This window comes from Melospiza melodia, chromosome 2 (genome assembly GCF_035770615.1).
Source record: "Melospiza melodia melodia isolate bMelMel2 chromosome 2, bMelMel2.pri, whole genome shotgun sequence".
Lineage (NCBI taxonomy): Eukaryota > Metazoa > Chordata > Aves > Passeriformes > Passerellidae > Melospiza > Melospiza melodia.
Window position 1 is genome coordinate 95,904,712 of NC_086195.1, and position 18,894 is coordinate 95,923,605.

At 34.9% G+C, this 18,894-nt stretch overlaps 1 protein-coding gene across 1 annotated transcript in view; it reads right to left on the reverse strand.

The window, feature by feature from the left end:
• Positions 1–18,894, reverse strand: part of DIAPH3 (diaphanous related formin 3) — a 195,772-nt gene that overhangs the window by 143,165 nt on the left and 33,713 nt on the right. The window contains exons 10-17 of the mRNA XM_063150337.1: positions 15,342–15,452; positions 14,770–14,902; positions 13,945–14,056; positions 12,640–12,758; positions 12,456–12,520; positions 11,654–11,758; positions 9,064–9,402; positions 7,964–8,078 (exon numbers count right to left, since the gene is read on the reverse strand). Coding sequence (XP_063006407.1) covers positions 7,964–8,078; positions 9,064–9,402; positions 11,654–11,758; positions 12,456–12,520; positions 12,640–12,758; positions 13,945–14,056; positions 14,770–14,902; positions 15,342–15,452 — 1,099 coding nt within the window. The remainder of the gene's footprint in view (positions 1–7,963; positions 8,079–9,063; positions 9,403–11,653; positions 11,759–12,455; positions 12,521–12,639; positions 12,759–13,944; positions 14,057–14,769; positions 14,903–15,341; positions 15,453–18,894) is intronic.

Genomic DNA, 18,894 nt, shown 5'->3' on the forward strand with positions numbered 1-18,894 from the left:
GGCACTTCACTGAGCAGAAAAGGCTAGCACTCAATTCAATCTGGTTTGAAGCTGACAGCAAATAATAGTCTGTGGGTAGAAGGTAAGAAACACTCATTTAATAACAGCACATACAACTACTCTGTCAAAAAGAAAAAGGTAAAATAAATTAAAATTAAGGTATGGTTAATACTGTGCTTAGGTAGATGCTTACAAATGCTGTAACAAGCTTTTCAATAATATATTTTCACTATTTGACAAAGTAGTTCCTAACTGAAAATACAAATCAAAGTACCTTATCTAATAAAAGGTTGTTCTAATCCTATTTACAATATATGCAGACACACCCTTTCCTACAGTCCTAGTAGAAGAATGATCTGATGTTACTCATGATTCTGACATAGCTTAGAACACTGATGACACAGTCATTCAATAATTCATTAATTCAAGGGAGAATTCATCCTAAGAAATTGTCAAAGAAGGAGAATAAATTGGAAAACATGTCACAATTTTAGCTTCAAAAAAATCAATCTACAAAAAAAAAAGTTATTGTTAGGCTGTTTAACCGCTGCTATGCTAAAGGTTTTTTTCAGGTTTTCTATTTTCTGTTTGCCACACATTCACAGAATAATCTGGATATCAAAGTCAGGTTTTAAGAGTTATTCATATTCCACTTCTTTAAATGCATTTAATAGTCTGAACAACTGAATGTTTCTCCTATCCATGACAGGACAACAGAAAAAAAAAATTAAGTTGGATTACTTTTCCCTCCATTGGCTCTGTTTCACCATGACAGTAATCAGTAACAAGCTTTTGTATTTTATCAGAGAGCGGGTGGGTGGGTATCTTGTCACAGACATTTTTTCACAGAAATCCTTTCTTTCAGATTTCTGCGTCTTCTGGAAGGCAGAGGCCTCAGAAGAGAATGTAAACAATTGTTATCAGCTGCTGTGGAATGCAATGGGATGCACCTTGATTGGCTCATTTTCTATGTTTATAATTAAGGGCCAATCACCAGTGCAAGCTAGGGGACTGAGTCCCTGGACACAACTTTGTTTGGGATTCTTTCTTTCTATTCTTAGCCTAGCAGCAGCCTCTGCAACTTCTCTCTTTATTCTATTTAGTACAGTTATAATGTATTATATATCATATATCAATAAATCCAGCCTTCTGATCTAGACACAAGATTCACCGTCTCTCTCTCAGCAGCAGCGACCCACTCAGGACGCTGTAATAGGTATCTGCCAGCCAGCCAAGCTCAGTGCACCACAGAAGTACATTTACTCACTGATTCTTATGCATCAGTCTCCACATAACAAATATGATTTGCTACAAATATTTTAAAAGGACAAGAGCAGATATCTCTATTTGCTAAGAATATAAACAACTAATATAGTTTATTTATATTATATTATTAATTTATAACCAAGCAACACTGAATATACCATTCAGTGTCTCCATGTGAAGATGACACACTCGAGTTGCAAGATACCACTGACATTTCAATGCATTAGTTGCTGTTCCTTGCAAATGCTTGTAATTTACTCCTGGCCTTCTTCAGAAATAACCTGGTTTTCCTTATTTCATTTTATATGCACAAATCTTTTTGAATAATTGTGCTTTCAGGATAGTTAGTATAATACTGAAAGGCAGCCAAACAAATACATAGCAGGCTTTAATTACTTCTACTTGTACAGTTACATTAAAAGGCAACTCAGGTTACCCAGTGCTGTATTATAGCAGAAGTTGCTAAACTATATTGTTGGCAGTCTTACAGGTTTGTAATAATAAGATTCTACAAGAAGTACAGTTTGGAACTATCTCTGATAAATCCTCTGGAGGAGGAGGAAAATACAAGGTTATTGGGCTCCACCTAATCTTTCAGATGGATGACAGCATGTTCTCTTGCTTATGCAAGGTAGGCTGTGGTGTGTTAAACATGGCACTAAACTGATTTATATTGCTAATTTGATGTTCTTGGTAGCATTCACTCTCTTTTCTGATTTAAAAAAATTGAGACTTAATTGGCACTATAGCACCTTAGGTCTTGATTTTTCTTACAGAGTATACGGGGAAAAAAAATTATAACTATATTGACCTTTTCAAGTCAAGTGCCAACAGAGATAGTACTCCCACAGAAGTGCTTTATTTCTGAATAATCAAGTCTGGCAGGAGCTCTGGTGTGATGGGATCAGACACTGCCATTTCCAATAAGATTAGGATGAAAATCTGTCCCAGTTGATAAAAAAAAAAAATAAGATAGATCATGCAATCTTTCTCTCTTGAGTTTCCAAGATTAATTCCCTTTGATATCCACAAAAGAAAGAAGAGAACATTTCTAATTTTTTCATGCCATCTCCCATTAGCTGCAGTTATCTGCATATTGTGAAAAATAATGAAGAATTTACAAGTGATTTCTTGTATGTTTGATGTGCAATTTCTAATCTTCATTTGGACTTTACCACTTTAAACATAAGAGTCTATGGATCAAGCCAAATCAACATATTGGTAGGATATTTATAAATACAATCCATTAATTATAAAGCCCATATTTCATGAAACTACTAGCTTTCTTATATTTTGCATAAATGAGGTTTCCAGCTTGTCATTTTGGACTGAAATGCTTCAAGATTTCTTTTTTGGTTAGAGGTCGCCTTCTTGTGTACTCTACACAACTTCGTAAGTCTTGGCAAAGACTTACTTGGCAAAGACTCTCGAACCACCTTGGCAAACCACTTCAACGGCCCAAAGGATTCCTGTAAGGAATTTGCAGTTGGTTCTCTCTTGTTATCCTGAACACATATCTCACATTATGCCTAACTACTACAGTCTCACTACCTTAATTACACTTACTCACTGACTTCAGCAACTTACTGCTATAATCTTCTCCACACCAGAACTCTTCAAAGTAAATGCACAGCGTTTGCATATTAAAATTTACCTTATTGTAAAGGTAAGTATTCTAAGTCTTAAACATAGTAGTTTGAAGCCACTCCAAACAACATGACAGTCCTATCAATGATTTAAAAACAAGAACTTCAATAAGAGAGGTTCATAGAAATGACATTATGCCAGCCTTACCACTTCTTATAATCCATTCTCCTCACTCAGCAAAAGAGAAAGTTCCCTCTTACAAATGTAACCCTTCCTATTTCTTTTGGACCATTTTTCCCTGAATTTTTCTAATGTTCTTTGAACCTACTGAACTTTTGAAGTTGTCTCCAAGTGGTACCACCAATTCCTTAGCTAGCTTAATCTACAAAAAATTAAATACACATTTCAAAATTACCTGAAGGCTAATTAGGCTAATTAGCAAAGGCTTCCTTTGCAAGAAATTCAAGATTCACAATGAATATATGAAAAGCATCCTGTTTATATTTATCTAGATACATTTCATGAGTTTTCCCATTACCTTCACACTTTTACATTTTTAATGCTAACTTTTTTCTTGCAATACTATCTTGAACTTCCCTATCAAGACACATGCACTTTTTTACCCCACAGCTTTAGCTGCTGGCAATTTTTCTGTATTACAACACAAAGTTTACTCAAATCTTGTATATAGTTAAATCTCCCACTTTATTATCACAAAATATTCAGCTTCTCTAATCTTAACATTTTCTCATCATATACATGATGTGATCCAAGAGCTAATATTACAATAAATTATTATAGAAGGAATTTCTATTCCCAAGGCTTTGCACAGGAGATTTCTTTTACCGCACAAGATTGCCATGATTCTAGAGCACATGCTATCTTTTATGCAAAATGTCACTCCCCTGCCTGTACATCTAGTAATTCCAGCGAAGTTAGCAGCATGTTAGCTTTACAGACCAGTGATTATTCTTCCATCAGGCTTCCAGTGTATTACAAAGCAGCTGACATTCAATAATGAGCATTTGTGTTTGTTCATCTTATCTCTTAGGACTAAATAACATAAAAGCACATGTAAGCTCCAGCTCTGCTATTCAATATTTCACATATCAATTGACTTTAAGTCTCACATTTAGTTAAATGTTCTCCAAAAATCATAGTAAGAGATTCCTTTAAAACCATTGTTGCCAGAAAGGGTTTACACAGAATTTCTTCATTGGTCTGAGATCATGAGGATAACCCTGGTGGCCAATTCTTAGTCTCTTGATTTTTCATTTCTTTCTCTTTCATGTCTCTTCCAACCACTCTTCATACTAATCCTTCTTTTTCCCATTAAAATGTATCACATAACCAAAGACCACCCACGCAAACCATTCAATTCATCACCTTATTTCCAGAACTTGTCAATTATTTTTCTTTCCTCCCAGCCGGAGAATAGTCATGGAACTGTAAGAGGTACACAAAACCAACTCTACTCAGGTAACCAACTCACAACCAAAACCAATGACCAAAACAAACCCACAACAAGGATAACCACAATGATAATCCAGTGACATTTCACAGGTGACAGATTCAGGGATATCAGTCAGGGATATCACCACAACAAGCACAGGAACAATGACCTCAAGTACACACTCAAGCACAGACACACATGGAGCCCTCTCACTCAGGCTTTTATGACAAAGGAGTTGGTTTGCCATTATGCCCTTGACTAAATTCTAAATCAATGAAAAAAAATTGCATTTCACCTTCAGTAAGTTGCTACGAGAATACCATCAACAACTGGTGCTTTGATACTTCTCAGTGTATCAAACAATATAACAATATTCCTTCAATAGCAATAAAGCCTTCTCAAGGTTTTATTGTTATAAAACATGTTGCTTTCACAAAATTATTTAACTTTTAAAAAGTGACAAAACCAGCTTTATAAAACACAAAGAAAATACCCTATATCATCCATAGTCTGTATGGACTTTCCACAACCACCATCAGCAGGCAGCACAGTGAAAACTTTTCCTCCCGTAAAGTACCAAGACTGCTGCCAGCAACAAGTCAAAGAAGTGGTTGTTTCCCTCTACTCCTCTTCTCAGCGAGACACTTCTCCAATCTCAGAGAGAAGTACCTAGAGTAATTTGTATGGGTTTCTCCACTTGAAAAAAAGTATAGGTACTTTGGAATGAGTAGAGCAGAAAATCATCAATATGATTTGAGGGCTGGAGCATAAAGATGCAGACAGAAAAGTTGAAAAAGTCATCAGTCTTGAGAAGGATAATAAAGAACAAGGGAAAACTTACTGATGACAAAAAAAAAAAAATAACCTGACAGAAGGCTGGAAATAAGAGGGAACCAGAATTCTTGGAGGTGCACAACAGCAAGAGGAAATAGGCACAAGTTTCAACAAAAGATATCCCAAAAGAGAGTATGAAAAAAAATTCACCACAATGACAAACATGGGAACAGGCTATCCATCCCTACATCTCCATCTTGAGAAATACCTCAAACTCAGTTGGAGAAAGTCCTGAACAAGATAAACTAGACTGGTCCCTTTACAAAAAGTCGTTAGACTTCCAGATGACCTTCAGGTGTCTCTTCTGTGGTTCATGTCTCCAAAATATCCCTGGATATACTCAACAGAGATTCCCTACAGTCTGAAGCTAGGCCCTCTTTTACTTTATTCTTGCAACAGTATTTCTTTCATAGCTCCATAACATCTTCAGTTTTTCAATTGCTTCAATGTCCCTTCAGAATCAACATATTTTATAACTCCTGTACCAACATCTGCTGAATCTTCTTATCTATTCTATACTGTTCTGTATTCTTTTTTCTAGTGAAAATTCTTCAGTGGATTATTTACATAGACATAAGACTTCCTTTTCTAGCTGACATACTTTTGGCATATTAGCTGGCAAAATGCACCAACTGAATATTTGAGTACCTCAATTTGATTTTACTTAATGATAATAAAGTTCACTTGAAGCATCATTGAACATTCTGATCCCCACTTCCTCTACCAGATACCTCTTCTTATGCAAAGATTTTAATGAAAAGAGTGCATAAGCAGACCCTTCAGCAGAGTGGAAACTAGCTCATTCTTTGCATGCCATCATTTGGCTACAGAATCATTTTCAATTTCTCTTCTTTCTGGTTTTAGACACAAAGCTTTAGAAATAGTTAAGGACTGTTCCCAATTTGAGAGTAGTGAATAGCTTGCTGATTCTACTTTAAAGACCCTGTTGTTAAATCTCCTCAAGATTGTGAAGAAGACTGTATGTCTCTAATTTCTTTGGTAAGTTTTGTTATAATCAGTAAATTAAGTATAAGCTGCAAAGAAGTATGCCCTCTCTCCGTGGTCATGAGAACAAAAGCAGTTGCTTTTCTGTCCTCTGTCCTGGAATTCATGCTGTCAACAAGGGACCTTGAGATCTGGTCCTGCCTACTAACACACTTAAGCCTTCACTTAAAGTGCTGTAAACCACTCACTTGAACAAAGATGAAATTTAGTTCCATGTTGCCTTTTAAACACCTACTTGCTGTTCTAAATAAAACCTTTAGTGTCTTCACTTCCTTTGAAAAATTAAGACGATGGCACACTTATATCACCCATGTGGGATGAGAGAGATTTCAAAACTTAAAACTAAAATTATTAAGCAGTAAGCCTCACTTGTAAAAAAGAAGTAAATTTGTCACTGGGGACTACAGCCTTTAAATTGCTACAGACACATACACACACACACACTTTTGGTATAAAAGTGCACTTCACTGACTTTCCAGCTGTAGATGCAGTAACTCTCTTCTATTGGGTTTTGTCAAAACAATGTATTCAGTCCATTCTGTTAAATATTGAAGGATGTTAATCTTGTTAACTCTAATGTTCTTGCTGTCTGTGGAGACTCACAATCCTCTTCTGAGGCATTAAAATGTTTGGCCTGAACATCATCTTGTCTCCCAAATTTTACTGTTTAATTACACACAGGAAATTATTTCCTCCAGTGGCTTTTAAAACTTCCAACCTATTAATTCAGGGAATATTCTTGGGAATTCTTCTAACATTCTAAAGGCACCATAATTAGCTTCTAGGCTTATTTTAATAGATTCAAGCAAATATGTCTATGGTGAGGTTTTCTTGCCTCTTTATCTTTGAGCAACATTCTTAATATTATTAGGTATCAGCAGTAACAAGCTATAATACTTAAATCAGAAACACTGCTAGGGCATAAAAATCATGCTTTGACAAGAGTGGAATAAAGTTCTTGGTTATGGTAAAAAAAATATTGGATTATACACACTAAAGCATACGCCTAAAAAAGGAAAAATTTGAGACCGCCATGTCATTTAATTAATAAAAATATCAAAACAGAATTTTTTAAACAAAGTAAAAATACAATAGTCCCTGTTTAATTTGCAGAGAAATCACAAGCCTTTGACTGCTCTAAAATACTACATCTCTGATACCAAAAAAAGAGGTAGAAAAAAATGTGTCAGGAACAACAGGCATTTTATATATGAGACAGAATAATCTAAACTACTACTAAAACAACTTACTGCCACAGAAAGGAGAAAAGATTTAAAGTCAGGAATACTTTCAAATATTCTGTTGCTTTACAATGCCTTAAAAGCTAAAGAAGGTAGGCAAATATCAAAGGAGATCTATGCTCCTACAGGTTTATCAGGAAGTAAAAAATAATCACTGAAAGACTATCATCCATCACGGATCCAACACACATCAATTATCATATCCATTCTGAGGATAAACACATCACTTTCTGGTCTCCAGATTAGATTTCAGTAATTGATGAAGGTATTCTGATAAAATATTATAGTTTTTTTTTAATGTGATAAATAAAATCTGTATTACCCCGAAGAACTTCTTGGGTTTTTTTTTCTGTAAGAGTTTCCTACAGGTCACACAATTATTGTCATCCTTACATAAAATAGTTCAATATTGCTGCTTTAAGCAGTCTAGGATTTTCAGACATTTTTCTTCATACATCCCACTTAGAAATAAGAACATTAATATTATACTCTGAAGGTTTTTTCATATATTTATTTAAGTCCTAAGAATGTTAAAGGTATCTCCAAAAGCTGAAAATTAAATCCATCAGCTACTTACCCCTTTTTTGACAACAAAATGTAAGTTCCAATTTGCAAAGCATGTCAGCATTCTCATACTTGTCTTCTTCTGCCTTAACCCAAAAACAGGATTCTGTCATCTCCTGAGGTCTGATCTACAAGCCAGAGACAAAATAAAATTTTATTCATTATTTTGATAATATGCAGAAACTGTGCTCTGTAAAGTCTAAAGCACATTGAACATTTAAGAGCTCTGTAAAACATGTTAATTTTTAGTACACAATTCATCTTCAGAGCTGTTAATATATTTCTAATTAAAAATAATAATATTTAAAATAAGTGAGTTTGGAAAAAAAACCATTCTAACATGCAGACAACAAACTCTGTTATCCAAGATCTACAAGGACCAAATTAGCTTTGGCCTAGAGTTAAAACTTGGGCAAACTTCAAATAATCTCTGAAGACAATTGGTTTAGCCAGATACAAAGTACCTTATTTTTCAGAATTTAGCTTTGATTACTTCATTAATTGTGAAAATCTCTTTACTGACTTATTTTTGGTCTAAATAATTATAGTTTCCAAACTCAGTAGCAGACTGGTATACTTAATCTTGTCACAATGGAGAAGGAGAAAAAAACAAAACCAAAACCAACCAAACTCCAAATTCAGTCTGTATTTTGTCAGTCATTAAATTTATGGAAGTACATTGAAGTACTACAGACAAATGGAGAGATCTGCACTCCCTGTTCCAGCCCAGGCTAGATAGATTCAAGACACTTGTTTGGAAACTGTGTAGCTATCAGTATAGTTCAGTGACTGATCCAACATAAGGAGTCTGCTGAAAAACAAGGCGTAATAGGAAGCATAAGAAGCATCCTGCTATCAAGGTTGTTTTATTTTAGACCAGAACTGACTTTTCCAGGTATCTCATAAAGTCAACAGATACTTGCCCAGATGATTCATGGGTTAATGAAACACAGTTTTCAAAAAACAATGAAAAGCTAAATACAGCAAGTATTCATATCTTACATAATTTTACCTAATGTATAAATTGCTTGCCTAGTCTTACTTCTGACAATCTATTTTCCCCAAGTTCAATGTCAGATTTTACATCAAGTATTTGTCATTAATCAACACTACCTTAGACCAGTTGAGTCTTTTCATGGTAACCTCAGGTTTGAATTCTTTTTTAGGCTTCATTCCAAATGGCAAAGCACACGAAGGCGGGGACCACTGTATTCCAGGCAGGCCTGGCAGAGGTGGTGGTGGAGGAGCACCAGCAAAACCCAGAGGAGCTCCCAAGCTATTCAGAAGTGGTGGAGGAGGCGGGGGAGGCGGTGGTGGTGGAATTGCTCCATTAGAAGGCAGCGGTGGTGGAGGAGGAGGGGGTGGAAATTGATGTGGTCCTGCACCTTTCCGTGGAACAACAGATGCATCTCCATGAGCTGATGGCAGAAAACCAGGTGGCAGAGCGCCATACTGATAAGGAAAATAGTCGTATTCAGTTCCACTGTTTTGTCAACAAAATGCTCCAACAATCATAGTTTATAGATTAAATACAGAAAGCCAGTTGAAAGTCAAGGCCACTTGTCTTGTATAGAACAGTCAAACAAGAATGATAACATTTTTAATCAAAATCATGAAATCAAAAGCCCAACGTGCTTTTGATTTCATGATTGGATGTGTCACTATTTTGAAGCGGACATTCAGACCTGGAGGGTGCACACCAAAAATGACAAACTGAAATGGTGTTTCCCACTTTTTACATTTCACTGACCATGAACTAAAAAGGCTATGATAGATATCCTGAGACCTTACCTAGATTACCATGGTTTAGCTCAAATTAAAAAAAAAGTAACATCCTAGTCTCTGTTGTTTTCATCCTACAGATGACAGAGAAACATTCCAAGTACATAACAGCAAAATCTGAAGAGATAAATAATTCTATTGAAAAACAGTTATCTTCCAATTTAGGAGCATTCTCATTCTACAGAATTGAAAACATGAAGCAATAATGAAAAAATATCCATCCAAAAATTAGTGTTCCTTACACACTAGCTTCTTATTCCATATAGAAATGACATCTATAATGTATCAAAATAGGATTAGAACTTCAGCAAGTCTAATAAAATTACTACTACTATTTGAAAAACTCTGTCATAGGCCTGTAAACATAAATGAGAAAGTATCTGACAAAATAACAAAAGAAGAAATAAGAAATATTTATCTACCGGTGATAGCACTAATTACCTCCTCAACTAACTATGAGCTGAAAATTATTATTTTAGAAAATTAAAGGAAATACAATATGCAAAAGATTTTAAATTTCTAAAAGGAAATAGCTGAATATCAATGAATACAAATAAATGCTAGCACAACAACATGATAATGTTTTGAATTTCTGAGCATAAGCATTGTTTACACTGACAAATAGACACGGAACAGTTGGGCTCCAGAAATGAAAGAAATACATCAACATATACCAGTTGCAAGAGAGTAAAGGAATGAGACCAGAGAAAAAATTAGTATTAGAGGTAGAAATCAACATGCTAAGTAGCAATTGATGCCATACAGAAGCCAAAGATTAAAAGTACTAAGTTGCAGTAATCAATTACCTGACATCTACAAAACTTTTCATGTATCCCATTAACAACAGTGGGATAATTCATGGTATGATAATTAGTGAGCAGAATCATATGTTATGCTCTGTCTGCATATAAAAATATTTATATTTCATGCAGTGAATAACAGAAAAAGTAAAAAAGGGAGGAAACCAATTTCACTTACAAAAAGTATTTAAGTATGACTTCAAGATGAACACAGAAAAGTACTTTCTTAATGAATGATGTGCCACTCTTACTATATTTGGTTTTTTAGACTGCAGCAATTTCTTACTTTGTTAAATGTTTGACTTTGACATTAACAATTAAGTTTGACCAGAAACATGAATGAGAATGACATTTCTAAATAGACCAAAGGAGAGCTAAATTAATTTTCCTCACTAAGAAAATTAAAGAAGCCAATAAATATTTTTTTAAAATCCTCAGAAGTATTAAAATAAACCCCTAGAAAACATGTTTTTCTGATGTTTTCTTCTTCAGGCACTTTTAGACTGTTCTTGCTATTCCCAGACACAGGAAATATCATTTGGTCACACAGACTTCTTACATAGATTTAAGAGTTGAAGCACTTACAAGTAACTCAAGTATTACTCTCAAAAAATCTGCACTATTCCTCTCCATCACATATTTATGCTTGAAAATTGAAAAATTATCAGGAAATGTTCTTATCCAGCCACAGGTTATTTCTTTCACTGCTGGATATCCATGGTAAGGCCTCAGTATAGCAAACTGCATAATAAGCAATTTCCTGTGCAGGGATAAAGATCACAATGATGAATGCTAATCTAAAAGCATAAGACTTATTACCCTATGTGCTTAATTACTTTGGAAATGTATGACTCTGAAAGCAAAACCCAAATGAAACCTAAGAAACTAGTTTAATTAACTGAGCTCAGGCAAAAAAAGGATCATCAGGGAACTCACAGTTAATTATTGTCACATTACAATTATTTATATAAAACAGAAATAAAGGAAACTAACATTCAATAATAATCGATAACAAAGATTCTTGAAAAACCTCTCAACCATACTATCAAAATCTGAAGAAGATGCAAAAGGAGTCCCTTTCAAAAACAGTATTTCATACATTCACTTATACTGTCTTTTACCTGTGATTTAAAAGCTTGTAATTCTTTTTCAAGTTCATTGATTCTTTCCTCTTTTTTTTGAAGCAGGGCCTGGGTCTCCTGATGAACTACAAAATCTTTTTCAAACTAAGAAAAGAGAAGTAAAAAGAAAATTGTTGGCACCAGTCAGTTCTGCATAGTTTCTTTAAATTCCACCTTTTCCTTTTGTGCTTTTTAAAACATACATGATAACAATACCAAGGACACATGTCTGCTATTCCAACTTCCATGTGTCTGCTGAGTGGAAGAATCATCTGAATCGCCACAACAGATCTTCACTATACAAAATGGCATAAGGTATACTTAACGTATATTAAGTATATAACGCATATACGTAACGTATATTAAGTATATAACGTATATACTCAACGTATGTTAACATATATTAATGTAATATACTTAACGTATATTAAGTCAGTATTACACAGAGGAGCTTAAAAGCCATGGATGTACATTAATACAGTCTGTAGATATGAAGGAGTCTCTTTTTATTCTCCCACTGTTTATTTTGTTAGGGAAACTGATAACTGCTGAAATAAAGTTGCTTTTTGGAAGAGTTGTACATGAAAACTTAAATAGTAGAAAGATTCTCAGTTAAGGTTCACTACTTCATACCTCTCTGCTTCCCAATCTACAAGAACATCCAAATTCCCACTTTAACACAGAACTAATAGTAAGTAAAAGTTAAGACTATTCCATGGTTCAGTTATGCCATTCATTATTCTATTAAGTAATTCCATGTCCGTCCTTTGATCACATGATGATGTGATGAAGAATGACTTACTTTTCTGGAAAGTTCAGAAGCCCTCTCTTCACATTCTTCTAATCTTGCTCTATCTACACAAACATCTGGAAAAAAACCAACAAGCACACTTACACATATGTAGGGAACACAAGATTCTTCGTCAGCTATTCACTTTCATATAAGGAAGTATGATGCTGCAATAATTTCCAAACATGGTACTTACCTAGTAAGTGGCTGAAATTTATATCTAATCTCTTACGATACGTGAAATCTGGGTCTGTTCCACTTCGATGTAACACTATCTGTGATACACACTCTTCAATTAGTTTGAAATACTGTGGACTAAAGAAAGAAATTAGCTATTTTACAGGTATTTATTAATCAATCTATATTTAAAATCTTGTCTGTGAACAAAGTCAAAAGCTTCAGGCTGATTTTTTTCCACAGAAAGGTAAAAGTTTCAAAGGAAAGTTACATATGGCAGTTTATTACACAAAAGGAGTTTACAAAAAGCCTGAAAAAACAGTGGTCCTAAAGATAAATAATTCTTGTATTATAAAATCTACGTCTCCCTCCCTGCAGAAATATGGGAAGGAAAGATCTCCTGCTTCCTCTCAGTAAAGAAAATGCTCTTCCTTCAGCTTGATTCCACTAGTTTTGTGACTTTTCTAAGTAGAAGTGCATTGCAGCCCTGCTTCAGTACAAGGAATGAAAAACACCTTGTTCTAAAATGCCAGGGGGTATGACAGCTGGGTCACTTGCCCAGAACATGCAAGCTGTGAATTTAAACCTTTTCAGGTGGAAGAAGTCTAGCACAGATGTACCATAGCAGGCAAGCACCCTTAACCTTTAAACATACATCTGTGCTAGACCTTGCCTGAAATGCAAGGTTATGCAGAATGTTGTGCAGAAAACAGATGGCTCTTGCTCAGTTCACACCTCATTCCTCCAGTGTTTCCTCAAAGACAACACAAGAGTTTTGGAAGGAAAGTATTTGTCAGCTTGAAACACTAGAGTTTTATTAACTATTTCCCCTTAATTTACCTGATGAATTTTCCAGGAGACACAAACATGTCTACACTGACCTATAATATATACTGAAAATACTCAATTCCAACCCAAAAGTTAATCTTAATTAGGCATATATTCAGATTTCTGTACATAGTGCATTTCTTTGCCTACTCAGTTTTGTCCTTTGACTCAAATACACCACAAAATTATAATGCCATGATTTATGACTGATTAAGACATCTCTCCTGATCACTTATACTTGCAATCAAAAAGGCCCAGCTCTTAACAAAAATAGTTTTCTATATTCATAAAATAAAATTATATACTAAGCAGAAGAGATAAAAACATATGGATGGCATTATTGATTCCAAGTGGATTCTTTTGAACACGAGCTCACAAATTAAAATTCGCACAGAAAGACTAAAACCTATCATTGGATTTATGGAAGAAATATTCTATTAATGACTGCATAATAAAAAAATTCCATACTTAACATTTAAAACAGCATTAAACATACCGGATAAAATAATCATTTCTTATCAGCAAAAGATGTTGGAGAATGGAAAGAAAATATCCTTCAGCACTAGTGTCCTTAACTGTATTCCACACCATGTTGTAAACATCATTTACTTCAGTGAAAGTGTTAAGGAGAATAATAACAAAGAATCAAAAAATTTCAGTCAAATGTTTACTGATAACTTCTTTAAACAGAAATTATAGCAAAAAAAATCCATTAAATGCTTTATTTTGTTTATGTTTGTCCTGCTGATATAATTAAATCATTTATGTTGGAATAGACCTCTTAGAAGATGATAAAGTCCAACTATTAGCCAAGCACTGTCAAGTCCATCATTCAGCCATGCCACTACATGTCTCATCTGGACATCTTTTTAAGTATCTTCAGGGATGGGGACTCCATCATTTCCCTGAGCAGCCTATTCCAGTGCTTGACAACCCTTTCTCTGAGAAATTTTTCCTATTATCCAATCTAAACCTCATACAGCACACCTTGAGGCCTTTTCCTCCCATTCAGTCACTTGTAAATCGGGAGAAATAGCTGACCCCACCTCACTATAACCTCCTTTCATTGAGAGCTACAAGGCCCCCCTGAGCATCCTCCTCCAGAATAACCCCAGTTCTCTCAGCTGCTCCTCACAGGACTTGTGCTCCAGAGCCCTCTCTGGACACGCTCCAGCCCTTCCATGTCCTTCTTGTGGGTGAGGGCCCCAAAACTGAGCACCAAATTCAAGGTGCAGCCTCACCAGTGCCTAATACAGGGGAATGATCAGTGTCCTGCTCCTGCTGGCCACACTGTTTCTGACACAAGCAAAGATCATATCACCATCAAAAGGATATTCTAGTTCAGATCTAATATCTTCTAAACGATGAGAGAATTCAATCATGTCTTCTTCTTTATGCTCATTGAACACTTTCAGCTGAATATCTAGTGCTTCATTCTTTATATATCGTAGTTGCTGCAATGAGAAACAGCACAAAGACTTGCAAAATTAGTATTTTCATATGTAAATAAATATATCTTTTTAATAAATTCCATATGTTTATATTAGTTAAAAGCTTAAAATTACAACAACACATGAGTTAAGTTAAATATTCAAAAGGTAAATGTAACTTCAGGCTGGCTTAAAATTTCTGAAAAACAGAGTATCACATGTTCTTAAGCAAAGTCATAAAATGCTGAGGAATCAGAATAAAATCAGAATAAAACTCAGAAAGCACATTTCACCTTTTAATTTTTATTTTAAGGCTGATTGTCATCCCTTACTGCTCTTTCCCAAACTTAATAAAATGCCTTTGAAGATAATTTATTAGAACTTGTTCTCAAATTCCCGCTCTCAGTCTCAAATAATTAAAAAATTTAAACAGTAATGCAAAGAGAGAAGACAAGATGCTTACTGGCAATAACTCTTTCAATCCACTGCGCATAAATTCATTTCTGATGTGAAGCCTAAAATCCAAGTCATCAGGAGATGTAACAAGAGCATTGATGAGCTGCATGCAAGCTACCTGCAACAGAGCAAATAATAATCTTATTTCTAAGATTTCGATATGCATCACAATCAAGAAGGTACAACAAACTAATAATTAGATATTACATAATTTCTAATTATGAAGCTACTGTAATATTATAAATAAGCTACTTAAATTCCTCATCAGCCACATGAGCTATAAATATCAAATTCTAGTTCACAAATTTCCATTACAATTAAATATTTTTCCACTCCATTGAATTTTGTCATTTTATACAAACATCAAGTTCCTTTAGCCAATGAACTTTAGCAGATAAAGCATAATAATGGACATATAAAAATCATTGCAAATGTACATTTATCTATACATGTAATAATATACATGTATATGTATATTATTACATGTATAGATAAATGTACATTTATCTATATGTACAAGAAGAAGTTAGTAACAGAATGCTGTCTGTGTACAGTAAAACATATCTTTTCTTTAAAATGCTGAGTAAATTAAACTGAGCCTGAAAAACAGAATGGAGTTTTTTCCTGCTTGTTTTTTGAAATAGTCATTCTTTAAACATACTGAGTATTATAGAATACTTCAAGGGAATCACTCCTTCAGCTCAAAAGAAAGAATCAGGCCAACTACTGAGCAGACCCTCTTCTGAGAAATTGAGAGACCCATCTTGAAAACCCACAGCCAGGAGCAGCAGGAATTCACTGTCTGGATTCACAAGCCTTTAGAACAATGGCAACTTACTGTTTATCTCTAATACAGATTAAAAGAGACATTATCTCCCTTTTTTACCCTCTTTATTGTTTGCACGTTTTGCTTCAATTTACAAAAAATATGTTATTCAAGTAATTCCAGCATTTTAAGGGCTTTTTAAAAACACCAGACCATTAGAATTCTATTTGGACCTTACATACTATGTCAACAATTAAAGCAATCTGGTTCAAATACTTTGCTGTAAAGCGTTTTATAGTTTAAAAAATGATGATGCGTTATGCCATAGGCAAAAGGTGATACCAGAAAGATGCTATCCCAGTCATCTCCAAAGTATGCATAATTCCAAGTACTGAATTTACTTACATATGGCCACAAGAACAACTATGTACAAAGATGTACAAGCTACTTTGAAACAGACTGTGAGAAACAATAAGATCCATTAGGTTTCCAAAAGGAACATGCTAAGATTACATAATAGCAACATGCTAAGATTACATAATAGCACAGACCACTGCCATTATCTCACCTTTACCCTACTGCAAATATGTAAGCATGAGAGTAGCTTTATTTATAATTTCAGCTGAACTGTTATGGAGGTGAATGGCAATTAGCATAATTTAGGCCTGTTTGACTGCAGTGTTAGTCTATGTAGATGAACTTACTGGCTAACACTCTAGAAGAGAGCAGCTTAGTTATGAGAACAGAGATGTAACAAATGTAAACAATCTGTTAATGTGAGAGCAATGAACCTGCTGATAAAATCAAGCAGACTGTGAGCTACAACAGGTTTTTAGGGACCAAGGGTTAGAATGACCCAATTAAGCATGAGGTATTCTTCACCCAAACCCATAAATGACAGTATTTGGAGTCACATGAAAAGAGAATCTCCAGGGCCCCACAACTCTGCATTAGGAGTTGGGACCATCTTTTCAACTTCTGGAGATGTCTGAAAGGACAAGAATGCTCAAGGGAGGATGCCATGGTTGGAACCACTGTACTAACCCATCCAATACCTCTCCTGGATAAAAGCCGCCACAACAGCATTTATTCTTTGATTACCCTGTCATACTACATACCTTGCCTCAACAATAATTTCAAAATAGTTATAGATGAAACAAGCTTTGCTCCTTCTTCTTACTTGAAGAAAGAGCTGAAATTAATTTCTGTTCCCTCAGAACTTTTATGGAATTCAGTATATGCAAATATCTATATTTGCATAATAATAGAAAAGTATTGTTTTTATTTTATTGACATAAATAAGGAAAATCACACTAAATTAAAGATATAAAATCATAAAATGTCCTGAGTGGGCAGGGATTCAAAAGGATCATCAAGTCCAACTCCCAGTCCTGCACAGGGAAGTCCTGAGAACCACACCTTGTGCCTCACAGCATTGTCCAAATCTTTCTTGAACTCCGACAGGCTTAGTGCTGTGACCACTGCCATGGGGAGCTGCTCCAGTGCCCAATCACCCTCTGGGTGAAAAACTGGTACCCAATCCTAACATCTAACTTAAATATCCCCTGACACAGCTTCAGGCTGAAAGGACCCTTGGGTCCTGTCACAGGTCACCACAGAGAAGAGATTAGTGTCTGCCCCTCCTCTTCCCCTCACAAGGAAGTTGCAGATTGCAATGAGGTCTCCCCTCAGTTTCCTCTTCTCCTGGCTAAACAAACCAAGTGACCTCAATTGCTCCTCATACAGCTTCCCCTCAAGGACCTTCACCATCCTCATTGCCCTCCTTTGGACACATTCTAACAGTCTTATGTCCTTCTTATATTGTGGGACCCAAAACTGCATACAGGACTCAAAAGGATTATTTAAATCAACTGCATAAGTGTAAAGATAGACTTCTGTAACTTACCCCAGTGATAGACAATAATCAAGTTACAACGCCTAAACAAAATAATTCAACAGCAGTGGAGGGGAGGAGGAATCAAAACTAACCAATCAAATTTGAAAATGTAATAAAAGAGACAGAGAACTTTGAAGGACAATTTGCAAAAAGCATCTATGACTAACACATCTAATTCCTCAAAGACAGCAAAAGAAGGAAGACAACAGAATCTGTAGAGTCAGTAAAAGACCATGGTGTAAAGAAGTGACCAAAGAAAACAAAGCAACACAAATAGCAACACTTTGTCATTCTGGCATGTGAGAAGAGATCACAAAATAGAACAGAGACAAAACAGTTCCAAAGTGGCAGAAGAACTCAGAGAAGCCAACATGAGAAGTAACAAAAGAGCATTCACTCTTCAAACATTCAAAGCTTTAAAAAAAATTGAGGACAAAATAATCCAAGTTTATACTGAAATGTATCTTGACACTGAAGAAAATAAAGATGGCAAAATTGTATTGACATTTAAAAAGCCACTTTCAGGAAGATCTGGACAACTACAGATTGGCAAGTTTGACTTCTTCTACAGTAGAAATATATTTTTTATAGTTGAGAACAAAATTAATGACTAATACAAAAAATGTAATATCAATAAAGAGACAGTATAAATAAATGACTTTGCAAAGCAAAGTCCTATTTCATGAATCAATGAGAGTTGTTTGAAAGGCCCAAGGAACAGGCAAGAATGTTCCAATCTAAGTCTGGACTTTAAAACTTTAAACAAGTTTGACAAATACCAAAATAATTCAGAAAAATGTAGAAAACAGCATGCTAAGTAGACAAAATCAAAAATTCTACTAGCAATAAGTAATATTGAATTTGATGTTTAAAAGTCTGTTTTTAAAAAAGTTTCTA